Source organism: Rhamphochromis sp. 'chilingali' (genome assembly GCF_963969265.1).
Source record: "Rhamphochromis sp. 'chilingali' genome assembly, chromosome: 14".
Classification (NCBI taxonomy): domain Eukaryota; kingdom Metazoa; phylum Chordata; class Actinopteri; order Cichliformes; family Cichlidae; genus Rhamphochromis; species Rhamphochromis sp. 'chilingali'.
This window is the reverse complement of record NC_137941.1, coordinates 22,784,685-22,807,583: the sequence shown is the minus strand read 5'-3', so window position 1 is coordinate 22,807,583 and position 22,899 is coordinate 22,784,685. Positions and strand designations below refer to the sequence as shown.

General features: G+C 40.8%; 1 protein-coding gene across 1 annotated transcript; it reads left to right on the top strand.

Annotated features, from left to right (window-relative positions):
- Window positions 1-2,599: 2,599 nt before the first annotated feature.
- abi3bpa (ABI family, member 3 (NESH) binding protein a) lies at window positions 2,600-22,898 on the top strand. Its single transcript, XM_080902939.1, has 21 exons — window positions 2,600-2,783; window positions 2,894-2,962; window positions 3,054-3,186; window positions 4,935-5,125; window positions 5,580-5,623; window positions 6,366-6,423; window positions 7,373-7,470; window positions 10,525-10,723; window positions 11,146-11,223; window positions 11,619-11,801; window positions 12,335-12,403; window positions 16,218-16,280; window positions 17,272-17,394; window positions 17,745-17,834; window positions 17,938-18,147; window positions 18,569-18,674; window positions 19,255-19,334; window positions 19,877-19,906; window positions 20,006-20,164; window positions 20,756-20,878; window positions 20,959-22,898. The coding sequence occupies exons 1-21, from the start codon at window positions 2,618-2,620 to the stop codon at window positions 21,072-21,074; spliced, it is 2,388 nt and encodes a 795-aa protein (XP_080759065.1). The 5' UTR covers window positions 2,600-2,617; the 3' UTR covers window positions 21,075-22,898.
- Window position 22,899: the final 1 nt, after the last annotated feature.

The following is a 22,899-nucleotide window of genomic DNA, read 5'->3' as shown; positions in this document are numbered from 1 at the left end:
TATAGGCCAACTCCCAGTGTTATGATTGATGTGCTTATACAGTATTCAGTGATGAATGGGCTTCACCCCCCAGTGCGTGTTTGTGTGTGTGCAACATACAGATGAAACTGATTAAAACAGGTTGGCATAGTAGCAGCTTTTTTTAATCAGTTTTCTTTCATTCTTTTTGCAATTATGACATTTTCTCTTCTTCTCAGCATTGATTGTTATCGTTTTCAGACTCCTATCCTTCCTCAGAACATGGATTTTTCTTTTTAATATCACAAGCTTTTCTTCAACGTTTCCTTAAGTCTTTCTGCCATGATCTCCACCATACTCCTAGCTGGTGTCGCATGCTATGCGTGTGTTGGTCTGCTCCTTCAGCTAAGGCAAACTAATCATTGCTCGCTGAAGTGAAATACCTACTGGCGTACCAGCACAGAAATGATACTTTAACACTCTAGGATATTGCCAAGAGATTTACTCAGTGCTGGATTAATCAACATCGGGTTAACTTATATGGCAAAAGGTTCATGTTCATACAAAAGTCCCACTCTCCAGCTTTAACATGGACCGATTATGCGACTCTTATTATTGATCCCCTGGGCAGAGCTGCAAAAGCTCCTCCAGCACGCTTATGTAACAGGTCACAGATCTAAACAGGAAAAAATGAATTTGTTGTTTTGGTTCCCTTTTTTGACCCTCCTTTTGGCCTGTTCAGTACTCCGTCCTTGGTTATTAGGGGTGAGATTTTAATTTCAGCTCTGAACTCTTCTAGGTGCATGTGAGAACACACTGTTTGACATTAAATGGTCCATAACTTGCCAGGTCTTTGTGTGATGATGGTTTGCTATGATTTAAGAGAAGCACAGGTAATGATGGTCTTGTGAGTGGCTGTCCTGTGTCCTGTCCCCCTCTGCTTTATTCGGGCTACACCCTTGCCTAAATCAAAACAAGTGTTTTACAGCAGCAAACGTAAAAGTAAAAGTTACATTTCATGTGTAAAAACAGCTTGAACATCAGTGCTTTTCCTTTTCACTGTACTTGATTTATTGTCAGCACTTTGACTGGATTCATTCCTAAACCTTTATTCATTTTTCTCTGGAAATACAGATAAGCCTTAACAGTGTGTAAGCGTTGCATGGGCCAGATGACCGGGCTTTGGGCAGGTTGTCATGGGGCAGATTCGATGTTTGCTTGTTCTGGAGTTTAAAACGTGTTGCCAGAAGTTTCCTAATATTTTATGCACTCTGAGCCCATCTCCCCCTGCACCAGTTTCTTGTTTTTATCGGAAATACTGATGTGAGAATCGAAACAAATGCAGATTTTACAGGAAACACATCGCTGGAAAAGCATAAGGGTATTTTTCAAATCCAGGGCTTCCCCCTCTTTCACTGTCAGTGTCTGTTTTGGCGTTTGGCTGCTTCCTGGCAGTATTCCTCCTGCAAAGTTCCACTATTTCATTTAACTGAAATATGAGCCAAGGACATGTGCTGTGGAGACTGTGATACAAGTCGTAATCCAAGCAGAAAGCCCATTGTTTTAAACCTTGTAGACTATGAGCAATTTAGTGCATGTAGGCTCAATTGTGAGATCCACTGCAAAAAAATATTTAAAGATGCAGAGGATGACGTCACTGAATTAAAGCAGACTGACAGTCTTTCCATCATTACTGCTCACAGCGTATTATCCAAGTGTGCACTGGTGTTTTTGCTTTACATGTGCATCAGGCAAGGGTCAGTCACACTCCTGGAGCAGCTGCACTTGTCTCAATTCTCTGATGTTTATTAGTATTCCTATTGTAAATTGGCTAATTGTTAGCATTCCTAGTTATTGGCTAGTGTGACGGGCCACATGACAGAGGCAAATAATGAGAAAAGGTAAACAAACTTTTCCACATATTGTGTTTGAAGACACGGAGAGTTCCTTTTTCCTTGACTTTATGATGATGCCAACTTTTTCAGGAATTTATGACACCATTTAATATAGATAAGCAGATTGTTTTAAAGCCAAGACAGATCATTTTCCATGGGACGTGTCAGCGCTGAAGGTTTCTTCTAGGTCACCATGAAAATACAGCCATGGTGTGCATTCTGGGGAAGCTCTCTTCCTCTTTAGTGCCTGTTCTCATCTAGCATTTGTCCTATCTGACTGGGACTGTATTCTTTGTGTTTGTGTTTGCCAGTTTTCAAATCAAGACAAGAATGTTCCAGCTTTGCTGATCTTTTTTTTTTGATATCTGAAATGATCAAAGATTGGATATGCACTGCTGTTTTTAAAAGCTGCTTCAGAGCACTTCAAAGTCCTTGATCACTGCAACAAGCTGCAGTTTATGATGTTTGTAGTTTGCAGAAAACAATAATGTTCTTATCAATTTGGAAAGCAAGCAGACATGTGCCTGCTTAGAAATCACAACTATTGTCTTGTACCTCAGTTGAACTTCAACCAGACAAATCTCTGCTTTTACTGTACTTGCTACTTTGTTGCTTTTGAAGTAGTGGACAGCAGAAAAGTCTGAGAAGGTGTAGGTACTGAAAATGACAGTTTTTGTACCTCTGCAGAAAAAAGAAAGAAACAAAAGAAAATGTAAAAGAAAATACATAAATCTGATACTGCTTCCTCAGTGAGACGCCAAAACATGAAAGTCCGCATCAGCACCACAGGAGACACCATTGTGATGAAGTTTTTGCGTCCCAACACTGACACCAGGCTGGAGGGATACATCCTGGGATACGGCGGTAGCATGTTCTCCAAACAGTTCATTCAGCTGCCAGAAGATGGAAAACCATATGAGACAGAGTTTGGTAAGAAAGCCTGGTGATGTGCCCTGCAGGACCAGGTGTTCATCAATACATTGTGTTTGCTGCTGAGGCTCAGAGGAAATATAACCTGCAGTTTGTTCTTCTGCTTTTAGATGCTGAGCCCAAGTACCTTATAGCTGTCCAGCCTATTCCTGCTAACGAGGTGAAGAAGCAGTGCACAGGTATGTCTGCTTAAAGCAAAGGAAGTTATCACCAATGTGACTTGCTGAAAGTGTTTTTTGCACATTTAGTAAGATGCAAACCTTTTCTCAGGTAAAGTGGAATTGCAGAAGCCGCTGCACCTGGTCATTGGGTCGGTGACGCCAACCTCAGTTCTTCTGTCCTGGGGGACACTGCTGAAAACCCCTTATGAAGGCAACGTCATGAATGACTGTCTGGAGGATGGGTGAGCTTAAATGTGTCATTGCGCAAAGCAGGCTTTTCTTTAAAAAATGAGACAGAACCATTGTGACTTTGGTAATATAAACACAATATAATGTTAATATCTTATCATTTAGTCTGTTTTTTTAATTTTGGCAGTTTGGCAACATTATAACCAGGGCTGAACATAAGTGGTCCGCAGGTGCGCATTCGCTGTCAAAATAAAAGACACACCAGATAAGAAGTTGGAACGCACGTTTGCGTACATAAGATGTTCTGGAGGAGGACACACATTTGTTCAGAACTCTTAAAGATGTCGAAGAAGCAAGCTCCATAAGCAATTACTTTGGTGTTCCTCCACCGCAAAAGAAGCGCGTATTCTCGGAATTTACGGATCTTATGTACGGAAACGCGCGTTCCAACTTCTTATCTGGTGGTGCGTCTTTTATTTTGACAGCGAATGCGCACCTGCGGACCACTTATGTGCCGCCCTGATTATAACTATGTCAAATGAACTGTTTTTTAATTTAAAAAAAAGTTTTGCTGAATTTGTTTAAGAATAATTTAAGAGAACCTTCATTATGTATGGGGCTATACGGAGTGTGTTGCTGTTTTTATTGTTTTTTAAGGTTTGTGGTGAATTTTTGAATGTTTATATCATATAGACATCAGATATATCCATCTTTGGGAGGTATTAGTTGGAGTGATTTTAAAAATGTGTTATGTTTGCCAGCTCAGAGGTTTTGAAGTCACAAAAGCAAATTGGAGTATTCAATTGAGCTTTGTGCAGTTATTGCTATCAATCCCACTGACCCAGCTCCTCAGAAGTGAATGAGGACATCTGTTATTCTAAGGATATGTTATGCACCCGTCCCTTTTACTGCTTGCAATATATTAATGCTTACCAGTGGCATAACTGTCACTGCAGCCAAACTAGACTAAATGCTTGTACTTTTTTCCTAAAGTACCAGTCTAGGGTTTTGAGATTTTCTTGTACCAATGCTGTACTGTTGTTACGATGAGCTCAGTAACAGCTGGTGGAATAAATCTTTCTCTGTCCAATCTCTATCCTCTCACACACACATTTGCTGCAGAGAGTCTGGAATAAGTGCACAAACAGTAAATGAGTCCCTGAAGCCTCTCGTGTTACTTAGCAGTGGATCCAGGGCAGCCTGTGCACACAGGTGTTTAGGAGTCAACAATCTGTGACACAGATTGTGTTTGATGAAGTACTACTTTTTTTTAAAGTGACGGTTCTGTTGTTTGCAACAAATCTTCCAGTGGTTAAATATTATTTTCATATGTATGTCTTATATAAAGATTAATAACCATGTGTTTGTTGGTTCTGTTAAAGGAAAGGAAAGAAACTAAGTTGTGCCACAGACTCAAGTCAAGTCAAATCACGACCTCACTGTGCAGTTCAGATGATGGCAGCGATACACAGCAATAAATTTGATTGAACCATTTTCAGGGGGATTCCTGATTTTGACTCCATCTTTTAAGAAGATGGGTTCAAGGCGCCCCATGTAGCCAAGGGAAATCCAAGAGAAATGGAAATGTGGCATGGAAAGATTCATTTGTCACTTTGCTTAATGAAATGGAATTAATTGACAGCATCGTTAGCACGCAAGGTTTCGCTAAAAAGAAAATGAAAAAATATTACAACAGTAGCATCGTATTCTCCTTGTACTTCTTGCATCATGCCTCCAGATGTGATCATTAGTGGATGCATTGTGTGTGAGTTGTTCTGTTTGTTCTGTGTCTTGTTCTCAGACACTACACAGTGCGTTACCGTGAGAAGAACAGGAAGTGGAACTACCAGACCTGTCCAACAAGCGATACAGTCATTGACAAACTGAAGCCAAACACAGTCTATGAGTTTGGTGTCCAGCCAAATTCTAAGGATGGCACCGGTGTGTGGAGCAGGCCGGTTGTTCACAACATCAGCATGCCAGGAGTCGAAGGCAAGTTTGACTTCTTTGCTTAGCCATATTATCACCTTCTGTAGCAAATACCTCGAATCTGACTACAATTATTTTAACATCTTAATAAAAACATGGATTGACAGGTAGTGCTAGGAAAAAGGTAGAAATTTCTGGGACAAATGCTACAACTCATTTTCGTATAAGAACAGAGTCATAAGAATCTGGTTGTCTCGTCGTCTGAGAGCAGGTTAAAGACAATTCAGCATTCAGTCTGACATGTGCAATCCCAAAATCTGCTCTGTTAAAGACTAGAGGACTTCAGGGCTGCAGTGCATGTTTAGATAGGGCTTCAGTCTTTACCGATTATGTGAGCATGACAAGGCTACAGTGCAGTACTGCATTTCCAGTTACTGAATCGAACCATTTTTTTTCCTTTCACATTGTTTCTTCCACTGAAGTCACTTATTTACTGATTCTTCTCTTGTGTTTCTAGAGAAGGTCATCAGGAAAATCTTTAGGCCTCCAGTCAGCCCTGCGGTATGTAATGGACACAGCCAGTTTGTTATTGAAACAAACCCAAATATTCAGTGTTTTATTCTATTCTTATGTGGATACACGTGCTACTAGAGGTCGAATAGGCTCAGTATTGCAGTAAACAAGTGTGTGTAATGAAATGGCACAGGTATACTTCCATTTATCAAAGAAAACAAAAAGGAACTGGTTGTGCATTTGGAACGGGCAATCTGCTTTAGAGTCCTTGTACACTTTGGTGAGCTTATGCTATTCTCAGGGTTGTTTGCCTCATTAATTTTCCATCCAACTGCTGAATGGAAACAGCATTGATGCAGCCAGGACTGAGAGAGCAGTCAAGCCAAAGAGAGCAGTCTGCAGCTACAGCTAACTTGAGTGGGGATTAAAAAAAAGGGAGATGAGTTGGAGGCACAAGGGAGGAGGGATAATAATGCTGAAAAGAGTTCAGAAAAGAAAAGTGGCACAAATTTTCTAACAGCGCGGCTCTGCTCTATCATGCCAATCTCACAAAACAGCACAACTGTTGAGATTTAGCCTCAGGACTTGCCCTTAAAGGAAAGCTTTGAATAACAAGAGTCTCACTAGGGACTTTACCAACTTGACATGGTGTAAAGAGGCCATAGGTTATAGGTTATGCAACAAAGGAAAAGACATGGTACAGCCCAAATACTAATTCTTTTCACCTGTTATGATAGTCATAGACTAAACCCACTTTTTCTTCATGTCTTTTTTGCCTTTCACCCATCAGAAACCTGTACCTTCAGGTCCCCATTCCTTGCCCTCATTTCCTCACCTCACTTCCTCAGGTAAGCAAACAGAGAGACACTGCTGAGTTGAATTTGATACAGAAGGCAGAATCTACTGCTGCTTAGAGATCTCTGTTTGAATTCCTTTCCACTGACCCCTACCTTAAGATTTAACACTGGAAATATTAATAAAGCCATAATTTATTGTTCTGCGGACAGGATTTCCCCATATACCTCCAGCTTCTAAAATAATTTTACTTAGCTGGGCATGCAAAGTACAGTTTTTAACAGTACTCAGCACTGTATTCCAAACATCTACAAGAACTTTCCACGGATTTTCCATCTTTTCTAGCTCTTCTTTCTCTTCAAGTAATGCCTGAGTGACTCAATAAAGTTATGAAGAATTTTCTGTGGGGGTGATATCATCCGTTGGACTCCTTTTTTTATGTTCCTTAAAGTGATTTGTCTTTAATGTGATTATATGTTTGAGGTTGTTGTCATACCACAGCATGAATTAATCTCTCTGATAATAAACAAGATACTCAAATGCTTAACACAATTCCACTGAACGCAGTCTAAAAAGATTAGTTTTGATAAGGTAAATCAACTAACTTTCTACAGCAATTATGATGGTGTGGAGTGTTGTAATGTTAGGCGGTGTACAGTAATGTCAAAAGGGTTGCTATTCACTTCTACATTTTAAAAGACGGTAAAGAGTATTAATACGACAGAGGGATGAAATGTCAGCATTGCATCTACAAATTGTTTCTGTTGACACCAAAATCAATTAATGCACATTTGAATTATTTCCTAATTGTTTAATATTGGAGGATTAAACCAGCACTAAACATTTTTGTGCAAAACGTTTAGTGAACTGACTCTTTCAAAACACATTTTGCTGTTTTTAAATGACTGACTAATCATGATCATTTACCGCTTTTCAGAAGTGAAAATTAAGCCATTGTAATTTTTCTCTCCTTGACTTTAATCTCTGCTTTGTCCTTGTCAGTCCAAAACAAGACCAGGGGCAGACTGCCCTTCTCCAGGAACATAGCCACACAGACGACTCTTGGTAATGATTTTTCTGACCTAAAACTGAGTTCAGAGGTCAGAAAGATCTCTGGACCTCATGTCTGACACTGACTTCTCTATCGCTGTCGTGAAAGCTAATTTTTATTATACAAACAATATTGCCCTGCACATTCTACAGGTTGTAGACCCATACCTTTTCTCTTGGTTATACTAACATACACTATTTTTCTTAGCGCCAACCACAACCACAACCAAAACCACAACTACTACTAAGGAAACCCTGTCTACTCGTGGACCTGCACCTGCTGTGATCAACAAACAGCCAATTGGTAAACAGAGAATCATGGTTCTTTTTGAAAAGCTTCATGGCTCTCATTTCAGCTGTGTAAAATGATGGACGGAATTGCACTAGTTGCATGAGCAGCTGTTTGGGCTGCAATAATGTGGGTGATCTTGGATGCATGGGATTTTAGGTAAACAACAAAAGCTTGCAGAGATTGTTGATGATGTTCTCAGGGTTCAGTTGTTGAAAGTTAGTTGAACAAGCCTGCAAGCCAAAACGATTTTATATTCCTGAGATATTAGTGACTTTTAATGAGCTCTGAGAACCTCATTAACTGCTGCTCATTCAAAAAAATTGATTTCAGTCATATCATACATATTCCAAATTATATCTCAGATATATCCACTGTATTTTTAAAAAAGTTTTTTGTATTTCCATGTCTAGCATTTTTTTTGTTGGTATGTTAAACTCTTTATTTTTATTTCAGGATTCACAGTGTGGTTATTACCATTTTTGGATGATTAGAGGCTTTTGCTTTTAATGCAGTGGAGTTGGTGGCAGTGGAAATCTGCATGAATAAACTGCATGATGGAATTTTTTCTCTTCTTCCAACAGGAACTTCAACAAACTATGTTATTCCTTTTTCTTCCCTGTATTTCACTGTCGTCTGTTCCCTCTTTTTTACATTTATGTTCTCAAACACAGGGATCTGCAGAAACACAGTGCTGGAAATGTATTTTGAAACCATGAAGGTAGACGCTGAAACACAAAATGGGATATAGTCAGTTCCTCAAGTAAATGGAGATCATTCCAAACTTTTGGCCGTGTACGCCACCATAGTTTAAAATTGGATAAAATTGATCTGTTACTGAAGTTGTAGCTTTAATTCAAGGGGCTAACTATAATTCGAAATTACATCCATTTTCTACACAGCTCCCTGTGTTTTCAGGATATGCTAAATGTTAATGGGAGCAGTACAGACCAAAAGAGCAGAGACTTTGGTGCATGATCAAATCAACTGTTTTTTGTTGTCTGTTTTGTTTAAATCCATGAATCAAAGCTGAACGGCATTAACATCACTGTTTGTGCTGAGATCCACTGAGGTGGTGTATAGATATAAAGTTGTGAGAATGGAAAACTTTATAACAATACTATTGTTTTCCTCGTTTCCTTCTCTTCTTTTTTGACTTCCTCGTTTTCTTCATTCTTGCTCATTGATGGGAACATCTCATTAGATTGAACAACCAGGTTAGAATGGTCTATCAAACTTCCACACTAAGTCATCATAACCAGTGAATTTAGATGCTCATCACACTTAACAACAATAGCCGTTCCTGTCATAACACATAATACCTGCACAAGCTCTATCTGCCATTGAAATTGCACTTGGCCTATGAGACAAACATAGAGCAGTGTTGCTTGCTTTCTTTTTTTTTCAATAATTGCTCTGAGTAGCACATCAGTTGGTCTAAACTGTTGGCTCTCTTGCTTTTATGTCTTTCCTGGATGATGAAAAAAATATATATGTATATATTTTTTTTACATTTTGTAAATGGAACAGAAGATTATTTTTGAAATTTTACAGTACACAACTGTGGCTTCATGGGCATCTTTTCTTTTTCTCACATAACCCAGGAGGAGGAGACCTCTCCAGATCTGAGGTCCCATTAACTCCCAAGCTCCATCCTTTACTACATATAACAACCACCATGGCACCTGTGCCAGTAGTCCAGGCAAATGTGGAGAATCATGGAGGGCACGTACAACCTCAACCTAACTTGAAGCTCCAGCAACAGTATTCAGGACTACCAAAGCCCAAACCCCAACAGCCTCAAATGAAGCCCAGAGTTAATGCTCAACGTCTCCCAAAGCCCACTGACCAAACTGTGACACAACCCCACACAACACCCCAAATCAAAGTCCAAACCACATCAAAACTCCACATAACACCCCAGTCTATAATTCAGATCCAACCACTACCCCACACAACACCCCAATTAAAGGTCCAAACCAAACTACAACCCCACACAACACCCCAGTCCAAAATTCAAATGAAACCACAACCCCACACAACACTCCAGCAGAAAGTCCCGATCCAACTACAACCCCACACAACAGCCCGTACTAAGCTCCATGCACAGCCAAAACCCCTATCAACAGCCCAGCCTATATTTCAAACAAAACCTCAACTGCAAATCCAAACAACATTCCAGCCCAAACTCCACACCCAACCTCAACAACACCTGGCAGTATCCCAGCCTACAGAGCATACCCACCCCCTTTCACTGCCTCAGACAAAACCAAAACCCCAATCACATCTTCAAACCACACCACATCTTGAATCAGAACCACAGCCTCAGCCAACACCCTACACCAAACGCCAGGCCCAACCACTAGCACAAGAGGTACATAAGACCCAGACACAGCCTCAGAGACAAGATCAACTAAGTTCCCAAACCACTCCTGTGCCATCTATTCAATCCACTTATCCAATACCCCAGCACATTCCCTATACCAAGAAAAGACCGCTAAAGACTCAAACTCAACCTCAACCTCATCCACAAAATAAATCTCCAAATCCACCACATAAACCAAAGACACCACAACAACAGCCAGGTGTAAGTACCAGGCGCAAGTCTGGAATCCAACCAGCATCAAAACCAAGCATAATTTCTTCCCATTCCAAACCCTCAACACAACCCGAGCCCAAGAACCAAACTAAGCCCCAACCACTCTCTCAACCAAAAAGGCAGCCCAAGCTTCACCCATCAACTCAACTTCCAAAAAGTCATTCAAAGCCAATAATTAGGGATAAACAAAACTCTCCACCAAAAATTCTGCCACAGTTAAAATCACAACCTCCAAAAAATACCCAGGACCATGTTGTACCTCAACCCATTACCAAGCCACAGTTTCCATCAAAGGCCCAGTCACAACCCCAACTTCCATCTAAGCCCCAACCTAAACCTCAAGCTGGGCTTCAGCCTCACTCCAGGACCTACTCTGATCCCACCAAGGTCACCTCAAAGCAGGCAGTCCCTACGGGTAAAGACCCTACTTTTCAATCCACAATTTGTAATCCGCAATTTAAGCATTAAAATCTTAGCTATTAATTGTTATTATTTAATTTTTAATGGGGGCGGAATTAGTTTATGAAGAAACTGTTTTAAAGAAAGAGTTCTACATCTCTTATCTCAGAAGTAGCTAGAATGTATCTTTTAGTAAGTTACATATTTTGATAGTAATCCATACCTTAGTTAAACCCAAGAGGATAACTGCATGACATGTGTATGAGTTAATTCTTAAATATTGTGATCACAACTTTTGTCAATGCATTCATTTTGAAACCAACAACTGGCAAATAGTAGTAGGGTAAGCCCCCTGTAAAAAAACAAAAAAACAAAAAAACTAAAACTATGTTCACATGCATCTTATACCAGATATAAAGTGAGTTTTCTTTCACACAGCTCCTAGTCCACAAGAAGAGGGCAAGCCTCTACCAAGACCTGCCCTGGCTACAGAGAAGGCTGGTAGATACAATCATGGTAAACACCATGACAAGTTTGTCCCATTACCATCTCTGCTTTTTTGTCAAGCCACACAGAGAATGGTGCTTTGAGTTGTATTTCAAACCATTTGACAATGTCACTGCTTCCCCATCTCCATCTCCATCCAATCACCCCACACACCCTGTCCTGTTGTTGTTCCTGTCTCCATGTGTGGCTCCATCTTCAGTGCAGCGCACTTCACCTCACCCCTGCCCATTCGCAAACAAATTAGTCTGGCTAGCTTTCGATCTCATTTATGGCGCTCTGTCATTTCATCCAGTGTCTGCTCCTCTGCATTCTCTTTCACGTACATGCTTTACCATTTATCCCATCTAGGTCAAGCCTTCCAGCTCCCAACTAACTAACTTCCAGTTGCCTCTCTACTCATCTAGGTCCTGGTGTTCTCGGGTCGTCTGAAGTTCCTCGTTCTCCCATTAGCTCATCTGTTCCTACAGCAGGAAGAAACACCACCCTGCGTCGCACATCGGTTCCTTCTCATTCCACTAATCATGTTGCCAGACCATTCTCACAATCCAGGACAGTCACTTCCTCTCACAGTTCCAGCACACCTGGCGGTAATGGAATACTCACTTTCCCTTCACTTATTTCTTTTTCCAAGCAGCTACCTCAGGTTATTACCTTCTCTTAGCACGCTTACACACACTACAGCTACAGAAGAAGATAAACAAACTCATGACTAGTGATTTTAGCTACACGATATGTGGTGAGAGCATACCGTAGTCAATCAATTTTGTCCTCTCCACATTCTGCCACATGTGCTTGGTATGTATTTAACACTTTTACCACGAGCAGCAATGGCGTCTATGGTATAAGGGTCGTTAACATGATTTACGGTCCCTCTCGCTGGCCAGGTGGGAAGTCTGGCCTCAGCACTGGCCAGGACACATCACATTTTACGCCACCAATGCCAAGACAAGTGCTGTGCCGACAGCCACCACAGTCCTTCTTTCTCTTCTGTATCTCTTTTTCTTTTAAACATACGCTCCTGTTCACTACCCAGATATCTCGCCTTTCTTCTTATTTGGTACTGGTATGTTTTTCCTCAGTGGCACAAAACATTATATAACAGACCTTTCTCTCCCTCCAGCAGCCAGTGGGGCGCATCATAGGGGCAATGCTCCTCCTAGACGTATCGTGTGGCCCAAAGAAAAATCTGGTAAAGACAAACCAAGATAATTGCCTTCCAGTGTTCCTAACTCACTAACCTCAGAGGCACTGTCACGCCCCATCCCACTTCATCACACTGATCTGTGCTTTTTGTCACAATGCACTTCCGCTCTGTGACTTTCAGCTTATCCGTCAATGTGACAGTGTTTCCTGGTCATGGTCTGTGTTGTCTGATGTGTCCAGTCCCAGAGGCTTTCACTTGACTGAGACTGAAGCCACACATTATGAAATCTATTATACAACTGTCTTCATATTACCAAGTCTAAAGCACATATGGACTGGTTTATGTTAGTCTGAGAGTGCTAGCTGGGAAAGGTGAATGTGGGTTGCCCCTTTTTTTGGTGATTCACATTGTTTCCATTCTGCCAGGCAGGCTCAGTTAATTAGAATAATTGAATCCATCCCAAATAGTAATGCAAACCACGTCTGGACCGCATGTATTTAATGGTGGCGCTCTGCTCACTCCTTGTTGTTGGGAGTTGTGTAGAGCAGTTCAATGCTTCAGTCCCATGTCACAGCTGTTATGTGTTATTTCTGGAAACTTGGACAGTTTCAGAGGTCTTCAAGGAGTCGCAAGGCTCTCTGGAAGCAACTCTACAAAAAAAGGAACATTTATTTTGCCTGCCGCCCTGCTCATCTAAGCACAAAATCTCCCACTGACTTTGTTTAAAGGACAGCATCTACACATAGTTCACCTTCCTGCCTTTATAAAGTAACGAAGTTGTTCATGTTGATATCAAAAGCTTTGCATACTACACTAGCAGCTGGTACAGAGTGTGTGCTTTTAATGAAACTAAGAATTAGAGCGTGTCCACAATAGCTTTATAGAGCCGAGTTTCACACTGGCACTTAAATTTGAAATTGTTTTTGAAAGCTGTGCTTATAGTTGGATGCACGTGTCCGTTATTGAATCACATCCATGAAACACATGAAATCTGAGTGTGTGTTGCAAAAGTAATAACCCCGGTGTTGTGAGACGCTGGTATGTATTTCACTGGGAATATTTGTCTGGCCTGACCGTAAATCTTGGTGTTTTGGTTGCATATATTTTCACATTCTAACCCTAAAGAAGATGAAGTTATCTGACAGAAACCAGCGCTCACACCGCTGCTGCTGTTTTAAATCACAGATCTGAGTCAGATGTTTTTGGCATATTGCAGGCTCAATGTGGTGTTTTAGTGGTTTTATTGTGAAACATCAAACCAAACTCACCTGCTGTAGAAACTGTAGAGCAGCTCTCATCATGTCATACACTTTGTAGACATATTGTTGACTTTCCACTTTACACCTTGATGGCTCATTTCTTGTTCAGTTAACTAAGACAGGGCTGTCAGAGCTGTCAGTTCTTCATATTACACATACCCAATCGACATAGTTTGTGATTTTATGGGCTATTTTTGGTAATAGTTGGACAACAATAGTCATTGTAAAAACAAAATATGCCCTCTTTCAATTCCAAGATTTCATGTGTCTGGAAAAATCTGGTACAAGCCAATTTCTAATAGTCCTGAAATACAACCTCAGATGAACAACAACACATGGCATATTACACTGTGTCATTATTAATTTAACAGAAACTATGCCAAAATTCAGAAGCAGTTTGCGAAATACTAACTGCATAATTTAGTAGCTTGCAGAATCACCTTTAGCAGTAGTATGTTGCTGTAGGAAGTAATCATTTCCTCTATGACTTGTAAGTTGTAGAAGTTTGTCCTGCTCTTCTTTACAACATTACTTCAGTCCATTGGAGTTTGCAGGTATTGGTTTATAAGGAGGTTGAGGTCTGGACTTTGACTAGGTCATTGCAACACCCTGATTCTTTTCTTTTCAACTATTTTTGTTGTAGATTTCCTGCTGTGTTCGGTATCATTGTCCTGTTGCATGAACCAGTTTTGCCCAAGCTTTAACTGTTGGACAGGTGGCCTCATATTTGACTCTAGAATACTTTGGTATGCAGAGGAGTCCAGGTGTGGCTGCAAAACAAGTCCAAATCATCACCCCTCCACCACCATGCCTGACAGTTCATATCAGCTGTTTGTGCTGCCATGTGCTCTTTTTGGAGAGTTATTTTCTGGCAACCTTTCTGACCCAGTCACATTTGTTCAGTCTTTTTCTAATTGTACTATCATGGACTTTAACATTTAACATGTTAACCAAGACCTGTAGAGGTGCTCAGCTCTTTGGTTTTTTTGTAGTTTATCTAAGCATTGCACGGTCTGCCCTTGCGCTGTATTTGCTGAGACATCCACTCCTCGGAAGATTGGCCAGTGTCTTCAATCTTTTCTATTACTGAATAATTTTTCTCCTTGTAGAATAATGGAATTCACGTTATTTGGAAATGGCCTTATAATCCAGCCTGCAAACCACTGCTGCTTTTATAGAGGCGCACATATGCTTATGATCAGTTAATCAAGTGAATATGATTAGCAGCACCGGGCTGCCACTGGCCCTCTTAATTCCTATGGAACCAGTAAGGGTGTACTTAGTTTTTCACACACTAGGTTTTGTTAAATAAATCATGACATGGTCTAATATGTCATATGTTGTTGTACTGAAATAACATTAAAACTTGCTGAGGACCAGATTAGTTTTCATTATGTCCTTATATGTGAAATCTTAGAATTGATGACGGTGTACTTTCTTTTTACCATGGCTGTACACTACATGTGAGTCAGATGTCCTCCTAGATTATATTTTCAGTGTTAATCATATTGATTCAGTTTGTTTTGCCTGACATCGCTGATTCATACTGACCATGGAGAAGTCAACTCCAGACAAACCCAAATTAAATGTTTTTTTGGCATCTTTATATAGACAATTATTTTTTATCTTGTTGCCAGAGTGACCATTAATGAATATCCAAGATAAGAGATGACAAATGGCTCTGGAAATGAAACACAAACTTTAAAGCAGGTTTTCTTTAAAGAAGTCAAATATGAAACGCGTAAAGGCATTTTTATGTGTCAAGCCTCCCAGAGTTTCTCTACCTCCTCTGTGATAAAACGGCATTAATTAAGGATGATTTTGCTTTTTGCAAAAGCCTAAAGTCAGAGCAGAATCTTCCTGATAAGAAAACTGAGTTTGACAGTTTGTAGCTGAGGTGTTTTCATTACAGAACCTTGCACTTCTTTGTGATCACTTATCCAAAACCACAAAAGCCAGTTCATTTCTCGTGTTCATTTAAGCAGCTCAGACTGAAATGATGTGATACTGATTTCACTGTTTGGTCCGATTGTTACTATTATTATTATTTATTTATTTTGCATTCTTTGTGGAACATTTTTATGGTCAAATCCCAAACATTTTTCTAGTGGAAATGAGTCAAAAAATGCTTCATTACCCCAGAATTCGGCCTGCCTTGGTTTAAGTATTGGCTTTATTTTTTTGTTTCCTCACTTCTCAGTTCTGTAGATTTTAGGATGAGTGGTTCAAACTTTTATTTCCAGTTTTCACACCGACTTTACATGAGCTACAGGTTGTGGTACTCCTCTGTGGCAGGATTTTACCAAGAAGCTTTTGGGCACGTCACATGCAACCTGTCTGGCTGCTGCATTGTTGCTTTTATTATGTTTATGTTGTATTATGTGTCTTTTTATTTTCTTTTAGTGCAAGTATTTCTGCGTACGTCTGCTCTGATCCATCTCCCCTTTGAAATTTGACATTCTTCATTATTTTTGCACTCTTACATTAATCAACACTTGTTTTCAGTTTAGTGTCTGTTCTCCAGTGCTGACCACATTCTGCTTTGCTTTTCTTGTGAATTTTATTCTGAAAGAGACTCTGTTTCCCACAATTCCTTGCAGTTCTGCGTCCCTCTGTTTCTGGCAACAAGAAGACCAACCTGGTGGCAAAGCCTAGCAGTCATGGTGAGGGCAACAGATGAGTGAATGCAACTGCACCTCACCCACATTCAGAGTCTCCCGAGTGTTAAAGGAGAGTATGGAAGAAAAATAATGCAATTCAAGTTTAAGTACCAGTTTGTCATAGATAAACAAGCTGATGTTTTTCTAACATATCAAGTTTTGAGTTAGTGAGGGAGAGGTTCTGGAAGACCGTTTCGTCCAGTCTTTATGTCTTTATGCTGCGTTTCATGCTGAGCAGACAGATATCAGTCTTTTTATCTGTCAGTACGAACATCTTCAAATCTGTTTCCAAAGATATCCAAACTATTGCTTTAAACTTCTTCCAGAGTGCCAAAGTTTGAAGTCTTCTTAACTGCTACATCTCCTGCACGAGCATCACTTGCTATCCTCTCTTCCCTGTAAAATAATCTTATTCAGTGTCTGTATAATGTTTTCAAAACTAAATTTTAATAGGCTTGCAAGTGTGAAAGCATTTTTTTAAATACACCTTTTCCTGCTACACCCACCATATATTCAACTTAAATTCATGATTTTTATTTTTTATTTTTCCGAGTCAGTCACAGCTGCTCTGCTTTCATGTCCTTCACAGTTTGAGAACCACCATCTTAAGCCATCTATTATATTACTAACGCACAAAACTGCAATTATGCTGTGTTTATCTCACCTTTTACATCTCAGCTGTCTCCCTGCTTAGTTTCTCTCACCGTTTTCATATAAATGCACTTAAGAGCATTAAGTAAGTGTTTTTGTGTGCATGTGAGCGCATCTGGGCACCCTCGGTCTCAGCAGTATGCATTCTGGCACCGCTCTTTCCCCTTTAAAGAACACTAGAGAGATTACTCGACGATCAATCTCTGATCTTTCAGCAGCCAGGAAAAGGCCACTGAGTTGCTCGGTGAGGATGGCCAGAGCAGATGGATTGCAACTGTGTGTGACTGTGAGTCAGACAATGAGGGAGAAGAACTGAACTCTCCTCCTGCTGTTCTGTCCTCAGATAAATCCATGGACCTGAAACAAGGAGAAAAGGCGTCTGTCCTGAAGCCGTTCCCGCTGGTCACAGCCAGACCCAAGCAAGAGCCCAAACAGCAGACGACCACCACAGCCCCTGCGCTAAACAGTACGAGCAGCACATTTTTGCAGTGTTTCTTCTGAGGAACATGATCACATGCATGCTAAATCACCTCCCTGTAAAAGGATAAAGACTGAATGAGTTTTGCAGACATTGCGTTAACAAAGACAATGCGTTGGTGATGCAGCTGGCAGATGTGTATAGTGGGGAGATAAAGAGAAAAGCAAACTTAAAAAGCACCAAGAAGCAGACAAAGAGTCTGAATGCAGGCCAGAGCAGGTGCTGGGCTAGCTGGTCACTGACCTGGGCCAAAGCTGTAAAACTAAAAGAGGGAGAGTTGCCAGGGACTCCTGGCTCATCAAACTAACCCCATCTCCTCTAAACTGTTTCCTTTCCAGCCAGCCGTTTTGACATATATGAAAACTCCTCCATATTCAGGCCCCTGCCTAAGTCAGAGGTAGACAGCATGGGCAACCCGCGCTTTATAGGTAAGATTTTAAAGTATCAATGATTTAATCAGTTCTTTAGCAGCACCAATTAGGGTCTTAATGTGACATGAATAAAATAAATTCTTAACATACCCACATACAGCTCCCCACGTCATCTACAAGACGGATAAGCCGCCAGAAGAGCCATGCTCTATCACCTCCTCCCTCGCTTACTTCCCCGATGAGGAAGGCAGCGATCAGAATGTGACCGGTCCTCCCCGCCTACCTCCATCCAACATCACTGTGGTCACCGTGGAGGGTTGCCCGTCCTTTGTCATTCTTGACTGGCAGAAAACCGACAACGAAACCAGAGGTATGCAGAGAAAAGGCTGACATTTCCGAATGGACGGAGGTTGAAACTGCCTCCCGGTGGCCTGAGTTGTATGAGGTGGCTGGATTTCATTATACTTGTTTGCAAGTCTTGATTAAGAGTTTAGACTACATTGTAATCTCTTTTTATTAACCACGTGTGGCCTTGTGGATATTACCCTAGATCGTTCTATAAAATATTAAGATGGTTTCTTAAGCTGTCTTATAAACCGAGTGCAACAAGTGAATCCAAGGTCTGCGCCCAGTGACACATCACGACAACAAAAACATGTGTTCTGCCTCCGGTTCTCATGTGTCTCTTATTAAGATATGTCACTGTTTTCGGGACGATTTCATAAATAGATCCAGGTGAAATGTTTTAATAAAAAGCACTATGTGAGTTCTCCCTTTCCTCTTTTTCTCAGAGTATGAAGTTGTGTCCACCACCACAGGCCCGAATGGAAGGCAGACGTCAGTATTGACAACCAACCAGACCCACACAGCCGTGGAGAATCTCAAACCAGAGAGCAGGTCCGCACCCCACAGATGTCCTGATATTATCCTTAATCTCGTTTGCGATCGAACACTACATTTGTTCATATAAATCTGTAGATGAACAAATACAGCCCGGCTGAACTAAAATGCCTGACTGCATTAATAAAGTTCACCGCTGATGGAACTAAGAGCGGTGTATTAAATTGCACTGAAGTGCTCCGAGTTTGCGTCACTTAAAGTTAATTCCAGATTCTTCTGAACTCTTGCGCTCTTGCAGTGAGTCACATTTGGTTTTGCTCACACAAAATGGCCAAAGTGACACCAAAAAAACAAGACAAGACAAAAAACTGAGGAAATGTGGGTGGAGTGGGTCACTGAGTTTTCAATTAGATCTCAGCATCTGGAGTCTCAAGGCTCACCAGAACCCTCCCTGGGGCTGGGTTTGCTACATGAACAATTGCCAGCACATCTGAGCGCACCACGTGGAAGAACCATCAGCTCTGTGTGTGTTATTCTAAGTGTGAACCCACACTTAGCTGTCAAACACTGCTGTTTATTTTCATCTTTCAGCGTATAATTATTATTATTATTGCCCTTAATATGTATTTCTTTTCAGTTATGAATTCACAGTAACACCGAGGAATGAGCTGGGAACGGGACCCTCCTCCGATCCTGTAACTTTTAGCACAGAGTCAGGCAAGTTTTACAGACCATCTAATGCAGGTCAAATCCACCATAAACCCCCACAGAAGAAACTCATTACTTGCATGTAAATGCCACTGTACATGTTACATTCCAGGCTGTGATTAGCATTAATTCTCTTGTACTATTAGGCGGTTGCTAGTCTAATCATTTCAGCATGGCACTGGGGAGCAAGCTGATTAAGGATCAAATCTTGAGGCTTGTCAAGCTCACCAGATGTCCTCTGAGGCTCATTTCTAACACATCATGCACCTGGTGATCACAGCATTAAGCTGAATTTGCTCCATTCATTAAGCAGCTGAAATGTGTCCTCGCATTGATCAGCTCTTATGTTTTTAATTCAAAATGACAACACAGAGGGCTGAGTGGTTAGCTTAATTGGCCTCCTGCTCTTGTGCAATCAAAGCCCATCCTGTTGGGGTTGTACACTGTAAATAATATGCTAGACACTCTGAGGCAAGTCTGGATTTGACTGCCTGTTATATCTGAAATGTCTTAATGATGTTGTTCATTACAACTTTCCCTCCTGTCTGCAGCGGACCCTCGAGTGAGCGAGTATGTTTCAGGTGATTTGTTTTCCCCCTCTCTTCACAATATTTTAGCCAGCTCGACAAGTCAGAAATCAGTATTTCAGATTCTCTTGATATTCTGAACAAACCCCACAGGCAAAGATGCCATCTGGACTCAGTTTCCATTTAAAGCTGATGCCCACTCTGAATGCAATGGAAAGCAGTTCGTGAAGAGAACCTGGTACCGAAAGTTTGTGGGCATCCAGCTCTGCAACTCCTTAAGATACAAGATCTACCTGAGCGAGACTCTCAATGGTAATTATGCAAACAAATCAGTGAACAGGAATGACACAAATCACATTACAAATCACTTGCAAACACAATCCTTAACCGGCTTGACTGGACAGCAGTACAGCCTTTTCTTTATCGTAAAAAGCATAAAATTGGCCTCAACATGTAATTATTGATTTTTTTTTAAATGAGTCTGTTAATGAATTTGAAGCAGTAGATTAGATTAGTTTAAAAGTTGATGCATGGAAATGAAATGTTTCCTCATAATTCTAAGAGGACATTGACTTGGCAGCTGCACAGGAGCTGCTTGTATGTCTGTGTAATGAGAAAAGGTAAACCAAAACTGATTAAAAAATAAAAAACAGCAATAAATGTGAAACAAGAAATGGAAATAATGTAAAAGAAAGTAGCACGCTTCATATCCAAGAAAACATGAAAAAGCTCAAAAGATTTCGTTCTGCAAAGCATCTTCGCATCGCACACCATTCAAACACTAAAGAAGAGAACGATGGTTCACATGCTTCTCTTGGTTCTTTCTTTCAAATTCATTTGCAATGAACTGGGAGTTAACTCGTTATGCGGTAACTAAACAATGACTTCCATTCTCCACTGCAGGGAAGTTTTACAACATAGGGGATCAGACGGGATACGGCGAGGACCACTGTCAGTTTGTGGATTCTTTCTTGGATGGCAAGACTGGCAGCCATTTCCTGGCTGACCAGCTTCCAAGCAGACAAGGTATTTTGGTTAGCTGTAAACAACCGCTGATTATTTAATGCCTTTAATTTAGCAGAGTCTCATCTTTCGTTTGTTGCCAGGCTTCTACAGAGCGCTGAGACAAGAGCCCGTTTCCTTTGGAGAGATCGGAGGAAAGTCGCACTCGACTTACGTAGGCTGGTATGAGTGTGGCACTCCCATACCTGGAAAGTGGTAAGAACCCACAGGACTGTCCAGGAGGATGGACTAAGTAGTGAGGAAGAAGATGGACATCAAAGACGCCTGAGTGATCCTGAAGGGAGGTGGGCTTTTCTTACGTGGACTCTGTAGACGGCGCTTTAAAATCACACCTCTGTCCTGGACGTGGACTTCTACAGAACTATTAGGCGTCACAAAACTCTCTAGAGTGCATTTCTTGATCAAAAATGTCCCTAGGGACAAAGGAATGCAGAAGTTGGAGTGATCCAAAATGTTGAACATACAATTAATCACAAGAGAAAATGTTGGGAAGCTGGCTCCCAAAGTGTAATAACTTGATATAAAGTATGATAATATTTATCAAGAATATTGAATTGTGTGTGCTGGGGCTTTTGAGATAAACTAAAATACAGTATTTGTATTGAGCGCCCGCACTGGTCATGTGTATACAGACAGGTGCCAATCATATGTTCATTGTACAGGTTGACTGTAAAATACACAAACACACAGTGACCTTCTGCTGGCCCTAAGGGATTATTAACAGTTGCAGTTTGCACAGTATTAAACATCCGCTCATATATGTATATGGTGTCCAATACAGTTTATTAAGTGTCCGACAGATGGTGGCACATTTCAGGTAAAAGAGAATAATCAGTGGTTCAGGCCAGCATTTCTATGGGAGCATTTAGAAATGAGACTTGATGCCATTAATGTCGGCTTGTCCTGTATTTTACAGAGTGAAAATATAATAGTGGAAACTGCACAAGTAGAATGTGTTCTCTTGTTATAGCTCTGCAAAAGGTTAAAATAAATTGTGGCCTATATGGCTACAGTGATGTAATGCATTCTATATAATTCCAGCAATTGATCGTGTTTTATTCTTATTGGCAAACAGACGGAGAAAGTTGGGATAGTTAGGGATATTATCTCCCTCGGACACCACAGACTGACTGGTGTGTGTGTGTGTAATGGCATTAAAAAGGACTTTAGATTCGCAATTAAACCATTAACTCATAATGAGAGTGTTCAAGTAAGGTCAAAGGTATAAGAGCGGAAGTTGTTTAGTCGTAGACGTAAATGTATCCTGGGGTCTCACCCCCTGTTGGCTAACAGAAAAAAGTGCAGCCTAAAAGCACTAACACTTTGGCTTCACTTTCAGATGCGTACAGTCTTTACTTAGCACAAAAAAGTAATATAAAGGAGAAACTTTTGACCTGTTACTTTCAAGCACCTTTAAATCCCGCAAATCAACAGGTTATTTGACAATTTAAGGTTATGTGAACAGTTAACTACACCGTAACAGGTTGTAACAAGTCATTGCCTCTCAACCGGAGAAGACTAAGGTAAAGTTACCAGTCCTATCGGGAAATGGTCTGGTGTAATATATATGTTACATACATCTATGTATCTTTGTAATAAATGTGCAAACCAATGAAAACAGTTGTTTCATTTTGCAGACTTGATGAATTTCAGAAGGGACTGGCAGTGATCTTGCCAGTCCTCTTTCAGTAAGAAAGCAACCCATTGCAACATCAGCTTTGCACACATGAGCACGCTTGGCATCATTGCTGTAACAGAGGCAGACACAAAACCCTAACACTGTGCTATCAATAACTGGGGATCATTTACAGTGGACAAAGACATCTAGAAAGCAATCTGTCTGGCACGCACCAGGTGGTGAGAAATATTACACACCCTTGTCTAAATGTTATTAGCTCGGTGCGCTCAGTTCCTCTTACTCGCTGAGACAGTTTGACATGAAAGGCTAACCACATCCCACATGCAGGAAAATGAAATGGGAATACCAGCATTACCACAGGTTTCCAAATCTGTGCAGGGGAGAA